General features: G+C 33.4%; 3 protein-coding genes across 3 annotated transcripts; all 3 read right to left on the reverse strand.

Moving 5' to 3' along the window:
- Window positions 1-444: 444 nt before the first annotated feature.
- LOC21406974 (probable polygalacturonase) lies at window positions 445-3,255 on the reverse strand. Its single transcript, XM_010090753.2, has 6 exons — window positions 3,187-3,255; window positions 2,695-3,030; window positions 2,115-2,232; window positions 1,861-2,035; window positions 1,689-1,759; window positions 445-1,345 (listed from the first exon to the last, which is right to left on the reverse strand). Exons 1-6 carry the CDS (start codon window positions 3,220-3,222, stop codon window positions 636-638), a joined length of 1,446 nt encoding a protein of 481 aa, XP_010089055.2. The 5' UTR covers window positions 3,223-3,255; the 3' UTR covers window positions 445-635.
- Window positions 3,256-4,223: 968 nt separating this feature from the next.
- On the reverse strand, window positions 4,224-9,294 carry LOC21406975 (probable polygalacturonase). The gene is made up of 6 exons (XM_010090754.2): window positions 9,079-9,294; window positions 8,616-8,948; window positions 6,407-6,527; window positions 5,613-5,787; window positions 5,452-5,522; window positions 4,224-5,102 (listed from the first exon to the last, which is right to left on the reverse strand). The coding sequence occupies exons 2-6, from the start codon at window positions 8,937-8,939 to the stop codon at window positions 4,393-4,395; spliced, it is 1,401 nt and encodes a 466-aa protein (XP_010089056.1). The 5' UTR covers window positions 8,940-8,948; window positions 9,079-9,294; the 3' UTR covers window positions 4,224-4,392.
- Window positions 9,295-18,590: 9,296 nt separating this feature from the next.
- LOC21406976 (protein SPIRAL1-like 5) lies at window positions 18,591-19,203 on the reverse strand. The gene is made up of 2 exons (XM_010090755.2): window positions 18,807-19,203; window positions 18,591-18,720 (listed from the first exon to the last, which is right to left on the reverse strand). The coding sequence occupies exons 1-2, from the start codon at window positions 19,053-19,055 to the stop codon at window positions 18,646-18,648; spliced, it is 324 nt and encodes a 107-aa protein (XP_010089057.1). The 5' UTR covers window positions 19,056-19,203; the 3' UTR covers window positions 18,591-18,645.
- Window positions 19,204-19,874: the final 671 nt, after the last annotated feature.

The raw sequence follows: 19,874 nt of genomic DNA on the forward strand, positions 1-19,874 counted from the left end.
CTTGTTTGTTTCAAGCAGAAATATTTGACTTGTATGTTTATGTATCATGGATGTACAATCTACACAAAAATAACGACAACTTATATGTTAATAATTTTTTTTTTAAAAAATGGGCATTTGAATAGTACACGAAAATTAAGGAAAATTATATTGCGACAGCATTCTTGTAATTGGCTTTGAATTCAAGCAATCGAGCAAATCGTAGGGGATTTCCAAATCAAGTTCAGATATGATATTCTTATAATCACCAAAGTGGTAGAAAATAGATTCTTTGCACACGGTAGATAGCAGTAGATTATTGTATATTAACCTGATTTAAAAACACGTTTTGCTTTTGATTTGTTGACCATATATATCCAATAAAACAATATATATATATATACTAGCTTCTTCCTAATTTCCCTCAGCTCCCCCTCCCCTTTTTATTTATCTCACACCCTTTAACTAACTTGTAACTAACAACTTTCCTCCTAACAAACCTTTGCCCCCTCTTATTCCCCTCTTATTCCTCCTAATGAACCCTTGCCTAAGTAAATTAATAAATTAATAACATTGCATTTGATGTATCCAAAATATGGAAGCTTCAAGTCAAGCATTACTTCCCTTTCTGATTTATCTTGCTTTTGAATGATTTCTCACACACACTTGCTTCTAAAAGAGCACTTCTTAAGTTGAACTTCTTCAATGGGCAAGATGTCTTCTGGGAAATCACATGTTGTCCACTTCTCTAGACTCTGGTTTGCAAGAAGCTCACAGGTATGAGGAACGACACCGCTTGAAATTCCAGCAATGTCTGTACAATTCCATTGCAATTTCTTCGCCGTCTCTGCCAATGCAATTGTGACATTGGAAATGCATATTCCAGTAAAAGGGTCTCCCGGAATTCCCTCTAACCAAGATGCCATGGTCACATTTTCGGCGACCATGTCGCGGTAATTAATGTTCTGGATCACAGGAAGAGCATTGGGGTCATAGCCATTGTCTGCATGGGAGCCATAATTTCCTGTCATCCAAAACACCCATCTCATTGTGTGCATGGTCATGCCTTTGACATATATGTCCTTCACAAAGCCTCCTCTTCCTTTGCCGGTTTTGATCCTTACTCCCGACTCTGAGCTGATGGCAACGATGTTTTCCGCCCTCACATCTTGAACCCCACCAGACATTTCACTTCCCAGAGCAATCACAGCACTTGTTGGAGATATGCATGTGAGGCGTCTGATGACAAGGTGTTTGGTTGGCATCCCAAATGCAATGCCATACTGATCCAAGCCACTCTTGACTGCTACACAATCATCTCCAGAGACAATGTAACAATCCTCAATTCTTGTATTTGTGCAGGAGTCTGTGCCACATGCGTAAATTCTGGTTAATCAATCGAGACGGTAAAGGCAAGTAGCACAACCACTGGTGATGTATCATTATTTAAATGGAAACAAAATATAATTGCATATAGCGAAAAAGTATGACAACCTTGACGATTTTGATATAGTGTTACATATGTGGCGGTTGCATCACCAAGTTTCAGTTGGTTAAATACAACACATGCATAACTTAGTTATATTTTATCAATTATGACACAACAAATGAATTTTCAACAGCTGCAGAACCCAGTGGGAAGCAAGAAGTTCTTGAACTTATGCTTTGCTTAGAATGCAAGAAATGATTAAGATGTCTAAAATCCTAACCTGGGTTGATCCCATCAGTGTTTGGAGATGTAACAGGAGCAAGGATTGTAATGCCTTGAACAATCACATTGCTGCGTTTTGCATAATTAATCAGACTTGAAAAGGAACCAAAACAAGACTTGACAATTTGACTGCAAAAACAAGGAAAAAAAAATGAACAATTCAATTTGACCTGCAGTAAACAGGGTGGATATTCCAATTTGCAGAGTTGACCAGCGTCAAATTTGATATTTGAACATTCTCAGAGTATGAGATTTCTATCAGGAACGGCCGGGTGAACTTTAGCTCTCTATTACGGAATTTTTGCCACCACAATTCACCTTGACCATCAATAGTACCATTGTCCCCTAATATTTGATAAATTGTGGACTTTTTATAACTTTTCTCTGATTAAATCCAATTACAAACAATTATAGTTTATTATACCTGTAATTACAACATTAGTGAGATTGGTCCCAAAGATAAGACTGCTAAATCGTCTGTCGGTATCCTTTCCTGGTCCGTATGATGGCAAGCCTTCAATCACTGGCCATTCACTCTCATCCTATATAATTTTTAAGCTCAAATTAGTTACTAAGAAAAAGTTAATATCACTATATAACTAGCAAGCTAAAACCAAGGCATGGAAGTTTCCGCGAAACATAATCCTCGTTCTTTATATTGGGATCTTTCTGCAACACGATAATGTATATTTTTAAATGTTAAATCATGTTGAAATTATATCGAAGTAAAAAAGCATATAAAATTGATAGAAGTTGTTTAGAGATTTGACGGTTCAAAACAGTGATCTATCACTAAGTTCTTTTTTATATCCTACAAAAGAGTTCTTATTCTTATCATTATATATAAAAATACCTTTTCTTCTTGCAAACTGAAAAATGGACCAGATGGCATTAGAAAAAAAAAAAAAAAAAAAGAAAAAGGTTGTAACCTGAGAACTAAGAAGGGTTAAAGAAGCAAAAGGGTTACTTTGTAAAGAGATGAGAAATGGTTTAAACGTCATAACCTGAGAACCAAGAATAACAGCATCCTTGTGAAGAAAGAGAGTGAAATGGCTGGTGAGATTGAAGCTAGCAGTCAACCATTTTCCAGGTGGGACAAAGAGCAAAGATCCACCGTCCGATGAGAACCGACTCAGATGATTGATTGCAGCCTGAAAAGCCTTTGTGTTTGATGTGATTCCATCACCAACTCCTCCAAAATCAGCCAATGACGCACTGTGGTCTCTGCAGTTCATGGCTGAGTACTCAAACCTCTCTATAGCGTTTGGTTTTCTGTTTTCTACTCCATTAGTTGTGCTCATGAGCAAAAGCAGTACTAGAGTTGGGACCATTACCAACGACTGCATACCAAATTGAAGGACCAAACAAAAAAAAACAGAGAGAGAACAAGATTAAAGAAATTTATCTGCATTTTCTAAAATTGGGTTTTGGAGTTTACTGCTGGCTCTAAAGATTACTAAAAAAAAAAGAAAAAGGGTTATTGTAACAGATTTTACCTGAGTTGTTTGGACAATTCTTTGCAAAAACCACATTGTACAAAAGGGGTGAGCTGAACGTTTAGTTTCTTGAAAAGACTTCAAAACTACGTGTGTGAGTATATGTGGAGCGTTTTATAATATACCTTTTTTTTTTGTTCTAGTGCTTGTTTTTAACGTTATATTTGATATTACATTGAAATTGAAATGAATATATATATATATATCATATATAATTGATAAAATCTGATATAAATTTAATGGTTCAAAATTGAGTCCTAAAGTATATGTATGTATATGTATGTATATACCTATCTAATTATTTATGTACATTTATCTTGAGTTTAATTTTAATATTATGATATTTTTTGAAACCATTAAACTTTCTCCACTCTACTTTAGTACAACAGACTTGAAATATTTTAAAATTTCCTCCATAACGGATCCTGAATACAAGGTCATCATATGGATAGAATTCTTTTCATGCTTCCTTAAAAAAGTAGGTGGCAGAAAAGAATTCATTTCATTTGTAAACGTAACTGGTGGAGGTTTCTTATAAAATCAAAAGCTACCCTTCTGTTACTTCAAGCACCAATATTTAATTGAGACAATATATTGTGATGACTACATTCATGCACTGAATATAACTGGCTCTGAACTAAAGCAACAGATAAGTCTTGATGGATTTCCAAATCCGGGACTTTCAATGTAAAATAGGGTACTTGAAACATCTTTCTTGTAAAATTTTTACAATTGGCAAATTACTCCTGAATTTAATAAATGTTGCAGAGTGATCTCAAATAGGTGGGCTATAAAAATTGATGGAAATATTCTCATATACATTACATGAACTCATTAAAAGGGAGAGTTTAAAATTTTGAATAATGATCAGAGCACGTCATGTCACGTGTATAAGGACGTTTACTCTAAATTTTAGTAAGATTCATAAACTACATGGCACTTTTTTACTAAATTGATTATTTATTTTCGTCACAATTAAAAGTTAGAAAGGACAAAAAGTTTATGGAGCAAAAGCTCAAAAATTCTATAAAGTAGTGTCATTATGATCAACATAGTGGTTGATATACTAATCTGATTGATTTAGGCAATTCTTGATGTGTGTATATGTATATATACATATATTGCTCCGATTGATTTGTGGAAACCATAAACGGAGTAAATTAACAACCACCAATTTTGATTTGTTTTAACTTAAAAATGTACACATCAAAAACACCCCCTTCTGTAAGAGCACGTCTGGACTTGAACATTTTCAATAGGCAATGTGTCTTCTGGGAATGCACATGTTGTGGCCGCATCCGGACCTTGGTCAGCCAAAAGCGGGCAAGGCTGAGGAACCACGCCACTCGAAATACCAGACACGTCTGTACAATTCCACTGCAATTTCTTTGGCTTCTTTGCGAGTCCAATTGTGACATTGGAAAGGCAAATTCCGGTAAAAGGGTCACCGGGAATTCCCTCCAATCTGGCGGCCATCGACACATTCTCCGCGACCACGTCGCGGTAGTTTATGTTCTGGATCAGAGGGAGAGCATTGGAGTCATACTTGTCATCAGGGTGGGAACCATAATTCCCTGTCATCCAAAATGCCCATTTCATGGTTTTCATTGTGAAGCCTCTGACGTATATGTCCTTCACAAAGCCTCCTCTCCCCACTGCTGTTTTGATCCTGACTCCTGACTCTGAGTTGATGGCTACAATGTCCTCCGCTCTGACGTCCTGGATCCCGCCGGACATCTCGCTTCCCAACGCAATCACGGCGCTGAATGGGGATATGCAGGTCAGGCGTCTGATCACGAGCTGTTTTGTTGGCATCCCAAATGCTATGCCATACTCGTCCCACCCACTCTTCACTGCTATGCAGTCGTCCCCCGAGACAATGTAACAGTCCTCAATTCTCGTATTTGTGCAAGAATCTGTGTCACATACAAATTCATATACCTGAGCCCTCTTAAAAAATAAATACTATACGATTCTATACTAATACGGGATAGTCTTAAGTTTGATTATACGTCAATAATAGATACTATTAATGATCCATGACGTTAGAATTGTCCCAGATGCTGATAGGAATGTTGCCCTACCACTTCCTATTAGCTTAAGATAGTCCATTCTTCCATACTAATTGGCATAAATTAATGTGATAACATATTTGATTAGTTAGTTTTTTTTTTTTTTTTTTTTTCATTTTTTAGAAAAGTATGTTTTTTTTTTTTTCCTTAGAAAAGCAAGAAAATGATATGAAGGTAAGAGGAAACCTTTTACCTGGGTTGATCCCATCAGTGTTTGGAGAAGTTACAGGAGCAAGGATTGTGATGCCTTGAACAATGACATTGCTGCAATTTTCATAGTTTAGAATATAAAACGCTCAAAAAACTTGATTAAATACTTTGAATGCAAAACAAACAAAAATTAAATTATAAAACCTGCAGTAAACGGGATGGATATTCCAAGATGGAGAGTTGACCAAAGTGAGATTCGATATTTGAATATTCTCAGAATGCATGAGCTCGATCAGGTACGGTCGGGTGTATAGTAACTGTTTACTGCGAAACTTTTGCCACCATAATTCACCTTGGCCATCAATAGTGCCATTGTCACCTGATACAAAAGATGCCTCATGAATCAAAGGCTTCACAAATTTTTTCTCATGAAATTATGAGTTAGAAAGGGATAAATTAAATGTTTCTCCCTGAATTATAGGTCTTATCACAAAATGCTAATCGAACTTTTTAATTTTAACTCTTTTTTCCCTAAATTTCAATAACTCTTGCAATTTTTTTCCCTCAATTAAATTTTTGATAGAAAATACCACGTGAAATGCAAAAACTAAAAAAAAAAACTCCTTATGCTAAGATTTTTTAACAGACAACATGTATCACACAAATAATGAGTGTTGTTGAACCCTTTTTAGTACGCAATTACTCTGTTAGCTCATCTTCATTTAGTCACACAAAAGTCTAATTACGCAGTTGTCATTTTTTTTTTCTACATCAGCTTTCTTTTAATTTACTTGACTTAAGAAATTTGGAGGTTCATGGCTAACAACAATAATAGAAGTAAGAATTTACTAGAGGGGGAGAATTTACAAGAGTTACTGAAGTTCGGAGAAAAAAAACTAAAATTAACGTTTATAAGCATTTTATGACAAGATTTATAGTTCGGAAAAAATGTAACTTGTCCGTTAGAAAGTGGTGATTGGTAGTTGGAATTAATATACCTGTAATTATAACGTCAGTGAGATTTGTTCCAAAGATAAGACTGCTAAATCTTCCACCTTCTGTATCCCTTCCTCTACCGTATGATGGTAAGGGTTCAATCACCGGCCATTCATTTTCATCCTACATAAAAAGCTCAAAATGACGGTACTAAAATTTTATATAGATACGAAAAATTTGAAATAAAACCTTGCAAATCCTTTTTGTTTTTTTTGCCCTTAATCACTTCTAAAGCTATTTATAATTTTCAGTTGATAAAAAACAATGGTAAAAATCTTATATTTTTCAAAAAAAAAAAAAAAGGAATAAAGCTTTATGTCCTAATAAGGACAGATTCCTCCTAAGTTTTCTTGTTTCTTTTAATGAAAAAAAATTCACAAGATGGCCCATTATTCACGGGAATGCCGTAATTAGTAGAAGCCATAAAAAGTGGACCATTGTGATTCTCAACCTCCCAAATTTCATGGTATCTATAATTTCATACTTTTTTTTTTTGGTCCCTCTCTTTAAGCCATATTCTCAATCAACAAACCAATAAAACACAGGCGGTGGATCAAAGTACCATATTCAAACACGCCTATTGAATATAAAATTCAATATATATTGCACCACTAAGATGAGTGCTATCTGTGCTAACATGTCATATGACCACATTATCACATGACAAAACACAATATGAAGGGCCATCATAAGACCTTTGATCATTTGAAAACAAATTTTTTGTTTTCCCCTCTGTCACAGTAAATAATATGTGCAAAAATGCAGTGCTAAAATAGTGTTATAATGTTTTTTTATAGTACTTAAGCACAAAAATCATTCTCTAATGTAATGCTATTTTTTATATTAAATTCCGCATATGCAATGACAACAAGTAGACATAAAGTCTTTGAAAGAGAATTATGCATAAAATAGCATATTAAATATGTCATTTTCACTTGTTATAGTATTGATATTGACATCTACCGTACGATGGTAAGGGTTCAATCACCGGCCATTCATTTTCATCCTACATAAAAAGCTTAAAATGATGGTACTAAAATTTTATATAGATACGAAAAATTTGAAATAAAACCTTGCAAATCCTTTTTGTTTTTTGCCCGTAATCACTTCTTAAGCTATTTATAATTTTCAGTTGATAAAAAACAATGGTAAAAATCTTATATTTTTCAAAGAAAAAAAAGGAATAAATCTTTATGTCCTAATAAGGACAGATTCCTCCTAAGTTTTCTTGTTTCTTTTAATGAAAAAAAATTCACAAGATGGCCCATTATTCACGGGAATGCCGTAATTAGTAGAAGCCATAAAAAGTGGACCATTGTGATTCTCAACCTCCCAAATTTCATGGTATCTATAATTTCATACTTTTTTTTTTTGGTCCCTCTCTTTAAGCCATATTCTCAATCAACAAACCAATAAAACACAGGCGGTGGATCAAAGTACCATATTCAAACACGCCTATTGAATATAAAATTCAATATATATTGCACCACTAAGATGAGTGCTATCTGTGCTAACATGTCATATGACCACATTATCACATGACAAAACACAATATGAAGGGCCATCATAAGACCTTTGATCATTTGAAAACAAATTTTTTGTTTTCCCCTCTGTCACAGTAAATAATATGTGCAAAAATGCAGTGCTAAAATAGTGTTATAATGTTTTTTTATAGTACTTAAGCACAAAAATCATTTTCTAATGTAATGCTATTTTTTATATTAAATTCCGCATATGCAATGACAACCAGTAGACATAAAGTCTTTGAAAGAGAATTATGCATAAAATAGCATATTAAATATGTCATTTTCACTTGTTATAGTATTGATATTGACAGTAAATAATATATACAAGCTTAAGCGCATCTCTAATGCGGTGTTAAAATAGTGTTTTAATGTTTTTTATAGTACTTAAGCACAAAAATTATTCTCTAATGTAATGCTATTTTTTATATTAAATTCGGCATATGTAATGATCACCAATAGACATAAAGTGTTTGAAAGAGAATTATGCATAAAATAATATATTAAATATGTCATTTTCACTTTTGTTATAGTATTGATATTGACATTTGCATTAGAGAAGATGAAAGACTTGGATGTTAAGTTGCTAACCACATTGACCTCTAGTATAGAGTTTCATAATAACTCTTTATGATCTTAAACAACACTCGAAATCAAAAGATAGAGAAGTGATTTAGATGTTAACAACCTGAGAACCAAGTAGAACAGCGTCCTTGTGGAGAAAAAGAGTGAAATGGCTGGTGACATTGAAGCTTCCGGTCAACCATTTCCCAGGCGGGACGAAGAGCAACGATCCACCGTCCGACGAGAACTGACTCAGGTGACTGATTGCAGCCTGAAAAGCCTCCGTGTTCGATGTGATTCCGTCGCCAACTCCTCCAAAATCAGTCAATGAGGCACTGTGGCCTCTGCAGTTGATGGCTGAGTACTCAAAGCTCTCAACTAGCAGCACTTTTCGGCTTTCTATTCCATTTGTGCTCAAGAGCAGTAATAAGGCTAGTAATAAAACCATTTCCAATAACTAAAAAAAAATAACAAATGGGTTAGATTTGGCTTTGCAAAATATGAGTAGAAAAGACCAAAATTTGCTTTAGAAGAAAATGATCAATCCCTCTAAAAACTGGAATATTGGAAGAGAGAAGTTATATTACCTGAGTTGTTGAAACAATATTGCTGTGCCGATGCTACAATATTGTAACAAAAGGAATATGATTGATCTTCTGGTTTCTTGCTATGACTTCACAAGAATATATATCTATATATAGCCTTGAGTTAGTGTAATGTTTAATTTAGTGGGCTTTATTACTATTTTTTTTCCTTCACAAATCTTTAAAAGCCTTTTTCTTACTTTATTGAAGTCCTTTACGTTATTGGTGAAGGTTTCTTGTAAGAATTGAGCCACCCTTTTGTACTGATTGCGTGACTTTAAAGCGCAGGGACGTTATTTGATTTTGTCTCGAGGTTAGTTTTTTTAGAATTCTTATTTTCTTTAATTATTTGTTCTCTCTTTGAAAAAAAAAATGTTAATCATGAGTCTAAAATCTGGACCGTTTATTGGGCCCACATTAATGAGCGGCTTAGGTTTTACCTTCGGTTGACCAATAACCTTTTTCTTCTTATAATGTGCAAATTAGGCTCAATCACTCACGAAAACTAGTTATTCATACTTACCATTAGGCTACCAGTTCATTTCACCGATTTAAGTTTAGAATTCAAGTTTTGTTACAGTAAAAAGTTTTAAAAAAACAGTTACATTTAACTTTTTTACTACAGTGAAAAGTTCTCGTATAAAATCGCATTTTAACTCAAATTAAAAATTTAAATCATCAAACCAAACCGAATACCTCCGTTTTTTAAAAGTAGTATTCCTCTAATTTACCCTCTTTTAGTTAGTTATTAGGAATAAGGTTGAATTACTTAGATTAGGATTCTTGTGGTTTGATGTTAATTTATTTTATGCAGACGTGGCAGACTTTATCAGATTATCCATTATTTCCATTCTAATCCTAAGGCTATTCAAGTGGCTCAACATAGAGGACATCTTTGTTATTGTTCAAATTTCATTTGACTTAATACATTCTTAGCTTTTGTTCCAATGTGCTTTTCACGTTTCCCTACAACCTTATGTCTCCGTCAATATGGTTAGACACATTTTCCTGATTAATATCCTCAAAATTGTTTTATTTCATAATTATTGCATCATCCCTTTCTTTGGAACATGATAGAGTACACACGAAGAAAAGAAATTAAGAACATTATTGCGTCATTAAACTTGTACTCCTATTAGAACTAGGTCTCATAAGAAAGAATAAGTTCTAAAACTGGGTTTCAAAACAAAAAAACGTGATCGAGTAAACCATAGATAATGGAATTTCTAGACGTGGATGTCGAGGATATTATAATCTTATCTTAGGATGACTAAGTAAAAAAAAAATGTTAATCATGGATCTAAAATCTGGACCGTTTATTGGGCCCACATTAATGAGCGGCTCAGGTTTTACATTCGGTTGACCAATAACCTTTTTCTTCTTATAATGTGCAAATTAGGCTCAATCACTCACGAAAACTAGTTATTCATACTTACCATTAGGCTACCAATTCATTTCACCGATTTAAGTTTAGAATTCAAATTTTGTTACAGTAAAAAGTTTTAAAAAAACAGTCACATTTAACTTTTTTACTACAGTGAAAAGTTCTCGTATAAAATCGCATCTTAACTCAAATTAAAAATTTAAATCATCAAACCAAACCGAATACCTCCGTTTTTTAAAAGTAGTATTCCTCTAATTTACCCTCTTTTAGTTAGTTATTAGGAATAAGGTTGAATTACTTAGATTAGGATTCTTGTGGTTTGATGTTAATTTATTTTATGCAGACGTGGCAGACTTTATCAGATTATCCATTATTTCCATTCTAATCCTAAGGCTATTCAAGTGGCTCAACATAGAGGACATCTTTGTTATTGTTCAAATTTCATTTGACTTAATACATTCTTAGCTTTTGTTCCAATGTGCTTTTCACGTTTCCCTACAACCTTATGTCTCCGTCAATATGGTTAGACACATTTTCCTGATTAATATCCTCAAAATTGTTTTATTTCATAATTATTGCATCATCCCTTTCTTTGGAACATGATAGAGTACACACAAAGAAAAGAAATTAAGAACATTACTGCGTCATTAAACTTGTACTCCTATTAGAACTAGGTCTCATAAGAAAGAATAAGTTCTAAAACTGGGTTTCAAAACAAAAAAAAACGTGATCGAGTAAACCATAGATAATGGAATTTCTAGACGTGGATGTCGAGGATATTATAATCTTATCTTAGGATGACTAAGTGGGAAACAGACTCATGAAAAGCGGCACCCACGTACTATTTTTTGTTAAAGGAAACACTGAAAATGGAATATGCGCGCATGGTGGGCAGAATAAATAAGCTATGAACAAACTATGAGCACATATACATGACATACATAATAAAGCAATCTCATTGTGTTTTTTTTTTTTTTTTTCTTCTTGATAAACTAATTTGTGCAAATTTTGTGATTGCTAGAAGAAATAACAAAAGATTATTTGAGGTCTGAAAGTTATTTAGAAACACTACTAGTGTTGAGTATCATAATTAATAGAAAGTGATTCTATCATCACTAGTGCCCCGAACATTTATATTGAGGTTGAGTGATCATCAGTAGCTAAAAGCTTTTTTTTTTTTTATTAAGGAAAAGGAATGTGTTTGGTCTAATAAAGCTAATTATGGCTTACATTTTCTGAAAAGAAGTGAATGAGAATGGATGATATGATTCTGCGGCCCTCGTTTTTTGACAAACTATCTATGGTTTTTTTTTTTTTTTTTTTGAAGGAGGCAACTATCTATGTAGACATCGTTCATTTCACCGATTCGAGTTTTCAGTTCTAGGTTTCTACAGTTAAAAACTATCAAGAAATGTCACATCTAATTTTTTCTGCTACAGTTAAAAACTCTCAAAAAATGTCACATCTCAACTCGAATTAAAAACTTAAATCTGTTAAGCGAACGAGGTCTTAATATGTACGAATATATGCAATTGGTGAGATGACTTTGGTCTTAGGTCCACAAAGGTCACGGTTCCTTTTGTCAGAACTCGCCATTGCCACCCGTGAGCAACTTCTTTTGTCACACATGATCACTCACCCGACACTCCATGGCCAGCCCCTTCACGGGCAATATTTTGCATAAGATAAGTGAATCCAATTCCAAACTTATTTTTCAAGTTGGAAAATTGATGACGTTGTAATACATATATTGGCATATACATGATATAGACTGATGTGTTAGTCTTACGTGTCATATAATTTAGTATAATTTAATTAATTGGGACTAAAGTCTTTAACCATGTTGATGGAGATGTATGGCACCGACTAAGGTGAACAAATTGCAGTAAATTGGGCCCGTTTAATTCGCTGATTTGAGTTTTTAATTCGAGTTGAGATGTGACTTTATGTGATAACTTTTTACTGTAATAAAAAAATTAGATGTAACTATTTCTAAGAGCCTTTTACTGTAAAAAAACTCGAATTAGTGAAATGAACGGGGCCTTCATACCTCAGTGGAAAAAGCAACAAACCATGGAGAAGGTAGGTACCTTGGGAAAATAACACCAATTGTTATTTGATCGTGGCTAATTTTGCATTTCACATTACAGTTGTTACGTGCATAAGTGTGTAGATCATTTTGGGCTCATAAAACACTCTGTGCTCTTTGGACTCGAAATGAAAGGGGTTTTAAGATGTGAAAATAATTCGTTTTTATGAATCGATCAATGTTTTTCCTTTTTACAATTTTTATTTTGCGCAAGCATTCGGGTTCCTATGCCTTTCTTCCTTTCATTTTAAATTTTGTGTTTCTTTTAATAAATTGAGTGTGTGCCGACTTTATTGAAATTGATAAAAATTTGTTCCTGTTTTTACATTTTTTAACTAAAAAAGTGTATAAGTAACTTCAACAAATTAGGCATCCGTTTTGGTTAGAAGCGGATTGAAGTATATACCCCAAGAGTTGTACCTAATACATCTAGAACCTGTTTATTTCGTTGATTTAATTTTTTAATTTGAATTGAGATGTGACTTTATGTGAGAGTTTCTTATTGTAGTAAAAAAGTTATATGTGATTGTTTCTGAAAATTTTTTACTGTAGTAAAATTCAAATCGGTGAAATGAACGGGATCTAGTTATCCATAATGTGTAATTTCAATTGGGTTCCGATATTTTTCACGAGACAAGATTTAGGTAAGGAAAAAGGAACCCCAACGTTTGGACCTTTTAAAATAATTGTTTGTGATGGTTTGGAATGTGAGGTGTTGCTTTGGTAGTGCAATTACACGCCAGTCCCACTACTTCTAGTTGTTGCTCACAAGAATTTGCAGACATGAAATTATGTTTTTAATGTTCAACATATTGTGATGGAGACATTCTTGAAATCTTCCCCACATATATCCTCCATTGTGGCTCTAAGGTTGGTATTTGATTTTGTTACTTTAATTTTCCGTTGCAAATTATCAAAAAATCAAAGGATGTGAAATACTTGCGAAGATATCTTAATTACTTAAGCATAATATTTTGTACTACGAGCTGTTATTGAAGTGCAAATAACGACAACTCAAAATGATGATGATGATAGGATATGTATTAACGTGGACTTATTTGAAATGAGTTTGTTAACTTATAAATATGATGATGAGAAATCTTGACAAATCCGTACATTGGGTATTAATTTTTATCCCTTATTTTTTATTAATAACTTTTTTAGTTAAATAACTATATTAATAAAAAGGTACTAATCAAGAGTAAAGAGAAAATCTAAATCCATGCACTTTTAAAAGTTATAAGTTCAACAATTTTCTCTATATTTGTTGTTTTTGTGTGTGGAGATGATAGTAATGTATCAACATGGCATTACAATTTGATCATGTGCAGTATTTTGGTGATTTTTCTATTTACGCATCATAAACAAAGAGTAACATTATTAAGAACAGTCACGACTGATATGATTGATCGTTTGTTGTCGTTGGTAAGTGTGAGCTCTATATAAATCCTACGAACTCACAAAGAAAGACAATCGTGCTATACGCAAATTGTCATAACGACTCTTCAAATAAAATTCCCAATGAATACACTATATAGCAAGATAATCTTATTGAAACTCATACGAAAATTGTAAGATATGTTTGAGTCAGTTGATGTACCTCACACTTTCTGATCAGTAACAAAAAACACTTGTTATTTGAAGTAAACGATTAAAAGTTATGAAGGGCCATGTCAAAGTAGTACTGGGTCTTCTAGTCTACAGTCCTAAAGCCCAAATATCGGCCCACTTCATAAAGGTCAACACTTGCGTGCTTAAAATTTGAGAAAAGAGAGAATTACATGTTTTACCCATAATCACCAAATCTCCTAATTCTACCACTTTTAATAAACTCTACCCCTTTCATTTATATGAGATATTTATCATCACAAATTGAAAAGACTAAAATACCCACAGATTATGGATCATAACCTGATGGATCATACTATGACTAACGCCAGTGACTGCAGGTTATAATCTGTTAGGTTATGGATCATAACCTGTCAAGTTATGGCCAGAGACTATCCGGTGGCCTGTGTAATCTGTTAGGTTATGGATTATAACTTGTCCAGTTATGGCCGGAGACCCACCAATGGCCGGTATAATCTGTCAAGTAACCTGTCAGGTTATGAATCATAACCTATCAGGTTATGGATCATAACCCATCAGGTTATAGCCGCCGGCCGGCTGAAGACCCGCTGGTGGCCAGTGTAATCTGTTAGGTTATGGATCATAACCTGTCAGGTTATAGATTAACTTGTCAGATTTGGGCCGGAGACCCGCCGGTGGCCGGTGTAATCTGTCAGGTTATGGCCGGCCGGCCAGAGACCCTCTGGTGGCCAGTGTAATCTGTCAGGTTATGGATCATAACCTATCAGGTTATGGATGGAAACCTGTCAGTGGCCGGTGTAATCTGTCGGGTTATGGATCATAACCTGTCAGGTTATGGCCAACCGGAGATCCGCCGGTAGCCGGTGTAATTTGTTAGGTTATGGATCATAACCTGTCAGGTTATGACAGGAGACCTGCTGGTGGCCGGTGTAATCTGTCAGGTTATGGATCATAACCCGTCAGGTTATGGCCAGCCGGAGGCCCGTCACTGGCAACGGGGGACCGCCGACATATCTTATAATTTACCAATAGACTATTGAGGGTAACTTTGAAATTTAAAAAATGTTTAATTTAACTATTTTCATTATTTTAATTGTAAAATTGTAGAAAACAATGAGCTAATATTTAGGGTTAGAAATAGATTGGGGTACCTATTTGAGTGGTATTTGTCTTGTTTTTCTTGTTTTCTCTTGAGAAAATTAATGAACTTACTCTTAAGGTGCATGAATTTAAATTTTTATCTTTTACTCTTAATTAATACTCTTTTTAGTTTTTACTAATATAATTATTTGACTAGAAATGAATGAGTCAATATTTGTGGTTAAACATAAAAAAGTAATATTTAAAGGGGTATTTGTTCCCTTTTTCCGCTTAATTTTTGTTGAACATCAGGTGATTCCAACCTCAGTTAAGTTTACAAGCAAAACGACTAGTTTATTCAATGTTCAACAATAAACACATGCGCAGGCATATAAAAACTGATGGAACACAAAATCAGTTGTCAGGAGTACTGTGCAAACAAACATTGACTAAACTAATGAATTTAAAAGGACTTAAACTACTATCAGGAGGTTAATCTTTTAAGATGGAATTCGTGACAGAATATGAGAATTGAAATTTTAGTAATTGCATGAAAGACATGCACATGACGTTCATCCTTTCACGAATTTTACTTGTTTGCCTTGGCTAATTCTATATATTACACGGTCAATATTACATTCCAATAATATAATGAGCAATTAAGCATAAAATACGCATGATATAAGGCTGTATAGGGAATCAAGGGATCAAGCCTCAGCCACCATATCAGCAATAAACCTAAATTATTATTTTTTTTTTTTAAAAAGGACAGAGCATGCAAGGCACTTTAAAGTAGGATATAAATCTGTTATGCCGCATTTACAATTGAAAACCCCACCTTTTATTTGACCTTGTTAAAAAATATCCATTGCAAGGATATATATATATATATATACATATATACATATATATATATATTTCAGACCCAATATAAGAATGTACAAATTTGCATTCTGTGTGGATAAGCTAAGAAGAAAATGGGTAAAGACGAAAATTATAATTAGCGCAAGGGTTGTGCTATGTGCATGTGCACACTATAACTCAGAATTTATCTCCTATTATTGGCCTCTTTAGGAAAATATATACATATAGAGTTTTAGTGGCAATGGGAAAAAGAGATAATTCAATCCGATATTTAATCTTTCAATTAAAACGCTACTAGTGCCGCATCGTTTGAAACGTGATATTAAAGATTATATTCATGATCTTGACTATAATCTCATATAATAGCATGTGAGACCATGTTGATTCGATGATATGGATTTTTAATTTTGGTTTGTTATATATATACATATATAGACACACATACACATGATCAACAAATGACGTTGCATTTGACAATTTGTTGATTTTTGATTGATTATGATCCAAAGATATGTTATTCAAATGTTGACAAATAACAGTTTATTATGTAGTAAAGAAGGTACATCTTTAATTTGTGTACAATTCCGCAATCAAAAACACCATTCGAATGTCTACAATTCAAATATTCTTTGCTACATATTTTTCTCACAAAAAATTAAATTTTTATTCAAACGTTCTGTTCAGATCCAAGAGAATTTGTTAAAAGCAGTTGCACACATATATATGTAATCCATCAATCAAAGTTCAGAATTCTGATATTAGAAAGGAGGACACTATATTTTTTTTTTTGTTTTATTTCATTTATGTCCCTGAATTACTTTATACTCATTCTTACTTTATCCTCTAATCTTTAAAAGTTTCAACTTCTTTATTCCAAACTTTAAATTGGTCTTTAGAATATTTTTAGTTAAAAACAGTCGGAAAAGAACCATGGGACATCAAATTAATAAAAGGTGTTTGAAAATATTATGATGTGCTTAATACCCTTCTACTCTCCTTTAAATGAAGAAAAGCCCTAAGATCGAAATCCCTATTTTGTTTTTTTTTTCTTTTTTTTTTTCCTTCTCCATGTCTCCGAATTCATGGTCTACATATTCTCATCTGAAGAAGGGAAGGTAATTAAAGGGAAACATTTGCTAAATTTCTTTATTGCGAAAGTAGTATATGGCCTACTCCTATCTTATTCATTCACTAATCCTTTAAATAGTTTCTTGCCTTTTTATTGATCTTTATTAGTTCAGTTATTGTGCCATTCATGACCATTCTAAGAACTCACACAATTGACATATATATCATACATGTGACTGCAGTACTAATTGAATACTGATTAAATAATTAATGAAATGATATATTGCATGTACATGTGGAAAATTAACATGATCACTAGACAGCAAATAGTTAGCAATGCATTATAATTTCAAGAGGAATGAATGACATATCAACTAAAAATGCTGATGACAGATACGCACATCCGGGCTGTTTTGTTGTGCCGACATATATGTGTACGCATATATATATATATATATATATATATATATATATATATATAGATTATACACAAACGGGTGTGAACAAACATATAAAATAATTAGCTCAACATATACAGAAGAAGGAAGTAAAAAATAAAAATCTTAATTTAGTTTCTCGATCATAAATAGTGGAATGCATTAATATTCAATTAAGAAATTAGTGAAAAGTATCATTCAAGTTATATCATTCAAATTACTAAAATAATTTAGTTTTGTTTGAATAAGCTGCTATCTACAGGAAATCTAATCAGATGAAGATTCCCATGATCATCGTGAAAAACTGAAACAGACAATCGATGTGATTCACCCACCGAGAACGTAGGAATTTGTTTCCTCAATAGGCAGAAATACATAGACATCATGATATACATGCCCTACTGCCAACTAGCTAGTTTTTCCAACTGTGAAAAAAAAAAAAAAAAAAAAAAAAAAAAAAACTTTAAAAAGCTTGCATGATCTCCCTAGCAAGTTGAATATATAGTGAAACTATGAGAAAATTATTGTTTTTTAAGCAAAAAAGTAAAAAAATGGCATTAAATTAGAAAATTAAACAAATATGGGAGTGAGCCATTTCAACTATGGCAACGAGTTATCTTCAATAAACTAGAAAAAGATAGCTACAACCCCCATCAATGAATGTGAACTAAATAAATACATGTAATTCTGAGAATATATATTCAAACTCTGCTGAAAAAAATCTCTTATTATACATGTTGCACGTAAGACAAGCTTAAGAAACCACATACATAGGTATACAGCCTATGTATTATAAGGATCATAATTCACAACACAAAACACAAATATATCTACTTCATATCTGAAAATCAAACACCACATATATATATATATATATATATTTCTACTAAATTCCCTTCCAAATCCACCACCACTACTTTTGGGAGCTGATCAGTCCCTTATTCTACATGGTAATTCCCATAACCCACAAATTACACATTAATTACTATATGCGAAAATTTAAACGATGAAAATAGATCTAGTTAGAGAAATTGGAAATTAATTAAGGTAAAACATCATCACTTATCTCCAAACAAGTACCCAAGAGACGAATCTCCTCCAGGAACCGATTTCACTTTTGTTGAAGGACGATCCTGTGAAGTAATTAACATAGATCAGACATATTTATTATAGGAAAAGGTGCACGTATATAATTTTCCTAAAGAAGATAGTCACTTACAGTTACAAAGTTGCCCAAATTTTGTCCTTCAGCTCGGTGATAGTTGTTGGAATTCTTTTGCCTTTCGGAAGGATCTACCGTACGAGTTTTAGTATGGACCGGAGGCTTCTCGAAGCTGCCGCTGCCAGTATCAACGCCGTAAGGCGGCTCAACTGGTCGGCGTGGCGGCGGAGGACTGGGCTGCTCCTCCGATCCAAAAAGGTAGCCCAAGGAACTCTGTCCGCCGCCATAGCTTCCACCTCTACTCATGGCTAAGACTTTATTAATTCAAGATCGACCGAGATGGATTAATTATGATATGATCTATCAATTATTCAACTGATTGGAAAGTAACTAGGTTAAGGAGACGAAAAAAAGATAACCCTAATATGGCTATATATGTCATGTATTTTGTGCTGTTTTGTGAAGTGTGCGTGTGTGTGTGTACACACACACACACATATTTATATGCTCACATTTTGGGAGTTGAATGACCATTTCACGATTGATTATACCTAATTGGTCTTTAGGTTTATGATTGAATAGTACCATCTTTATATATGTGGATAATGGTGCATCTAATTTACGTTTGGCAAAAGGGCATCCTATGGGATATTAGTTAGCCTCATAGTATTAGTACTGGTAATTAGACGTCATTTGTACGTATGTCGTTTTTGTTGGACCAATGAATCCACACACACATACATATGTATAAATATATTTCAATATGTTAACATGCATGAATATCAAAATTTTGTTATATATATATATATATATATATATAATACACATACACATTAGTGTGTGGGCAATATGTATATGCTATATATCATTGTCTCGTGTGTATAAAAAGCTCTAAATGCCATCATCATACGCTATAGTCTAGTATGCAGGCACAGCATTATTAGCTTTCGCTTCTTTGAGGCCTCATGTCGGGGATGTTTGATTGGAGGATTCAAACCATGATTTGAATCATGGTTCATGGTTCGCTACAGTGTTTTCTCTCACAAAAAATACACGTAAATCGAAAATAATTCTAATCCATGAACCAAACGTTAAGTTGGATGATCAACTGTATACATTGAGGTG

Source organism: Morus notabilis, unplaced genomic scaffold (assembly GCF_000414095.1).
Source record: "Morus notabilis unplaced genomic scaffold, ASM41409v2 Scaffold297, whole genome shotgun sequence".
Taxonomy (NCBI): domain Eukaryota; kingdom Viridiplantae; phylum Streptophyta; class Magnoliopsida; order Rosales; family Moraceae; genus Morus; species Morus notabilis.

What these genes read in the sequence shown, in the direction of transcription:
- LOC21406974 (XM_010090753.2), bottom strand. Translation starts at nt 3,222, where the DNA reads ATGTGGTTTTTGCAAAGAATTGTCCAAACAACTCAG. An exon ending in CACTAATGTTGTAATTACAG is followed by an intron (nt 2,036 to 2,114) that starts GTATAATAAACT and finishes ATCAAATATTAG; the next exon opens with GGGACAATGGTACTATTGAT. An exon ending in CACTGATGGGATCAACCCAG is followed by an intron (nt 1,346 to 1,688) that starts GTTAGGATTTTA and finishes CATGTGGCACAG; the next exon opens with ACTCCTGCACAAATACAAGA.
- LOC21406975 (XM_010090754.2), bottom strand. Translation starts at nt 8,939, where the DNA reads ATGGTTTTATTACTAGCCTTATTACTGCTCTTGAGCACAAATGGAATA. An exon ending in CTGTTCTACTTGGTTCTCAG is followed by an intron (nt 6,528 to 8,615) that starts GTTGTTAACATC and finishes CTTTTTATGTAG; the next exon opens with GATGAAAATGAATGGCCGGT. An exon ending in CACTGATGGGATCAACCCAG is followed by an intron (nt 5,103 to 5,451) that starts GTAAAAGGTTTC and finishes TATGTGACACAG; the next exon opens with ATTCTTGCACAAATACGAGA.
- LOC21406976 (XM_010090755.2), bottom strand. Translation starts at nt 19,055, where the DNA reads ATGAGTAGAGGTGGAAGCTATGGCGGCGGACAGAGTTCCTTGGGCTAC. An exon ending in ATTTGGGCAACTTTGTAACT is followed by an intron (nt 18,721 to 18,806) that starts GTAAGTGACTAT and finishes ATTACTTCACAG; the next exon opens with GATCGTCCTTCAACAAAAGT.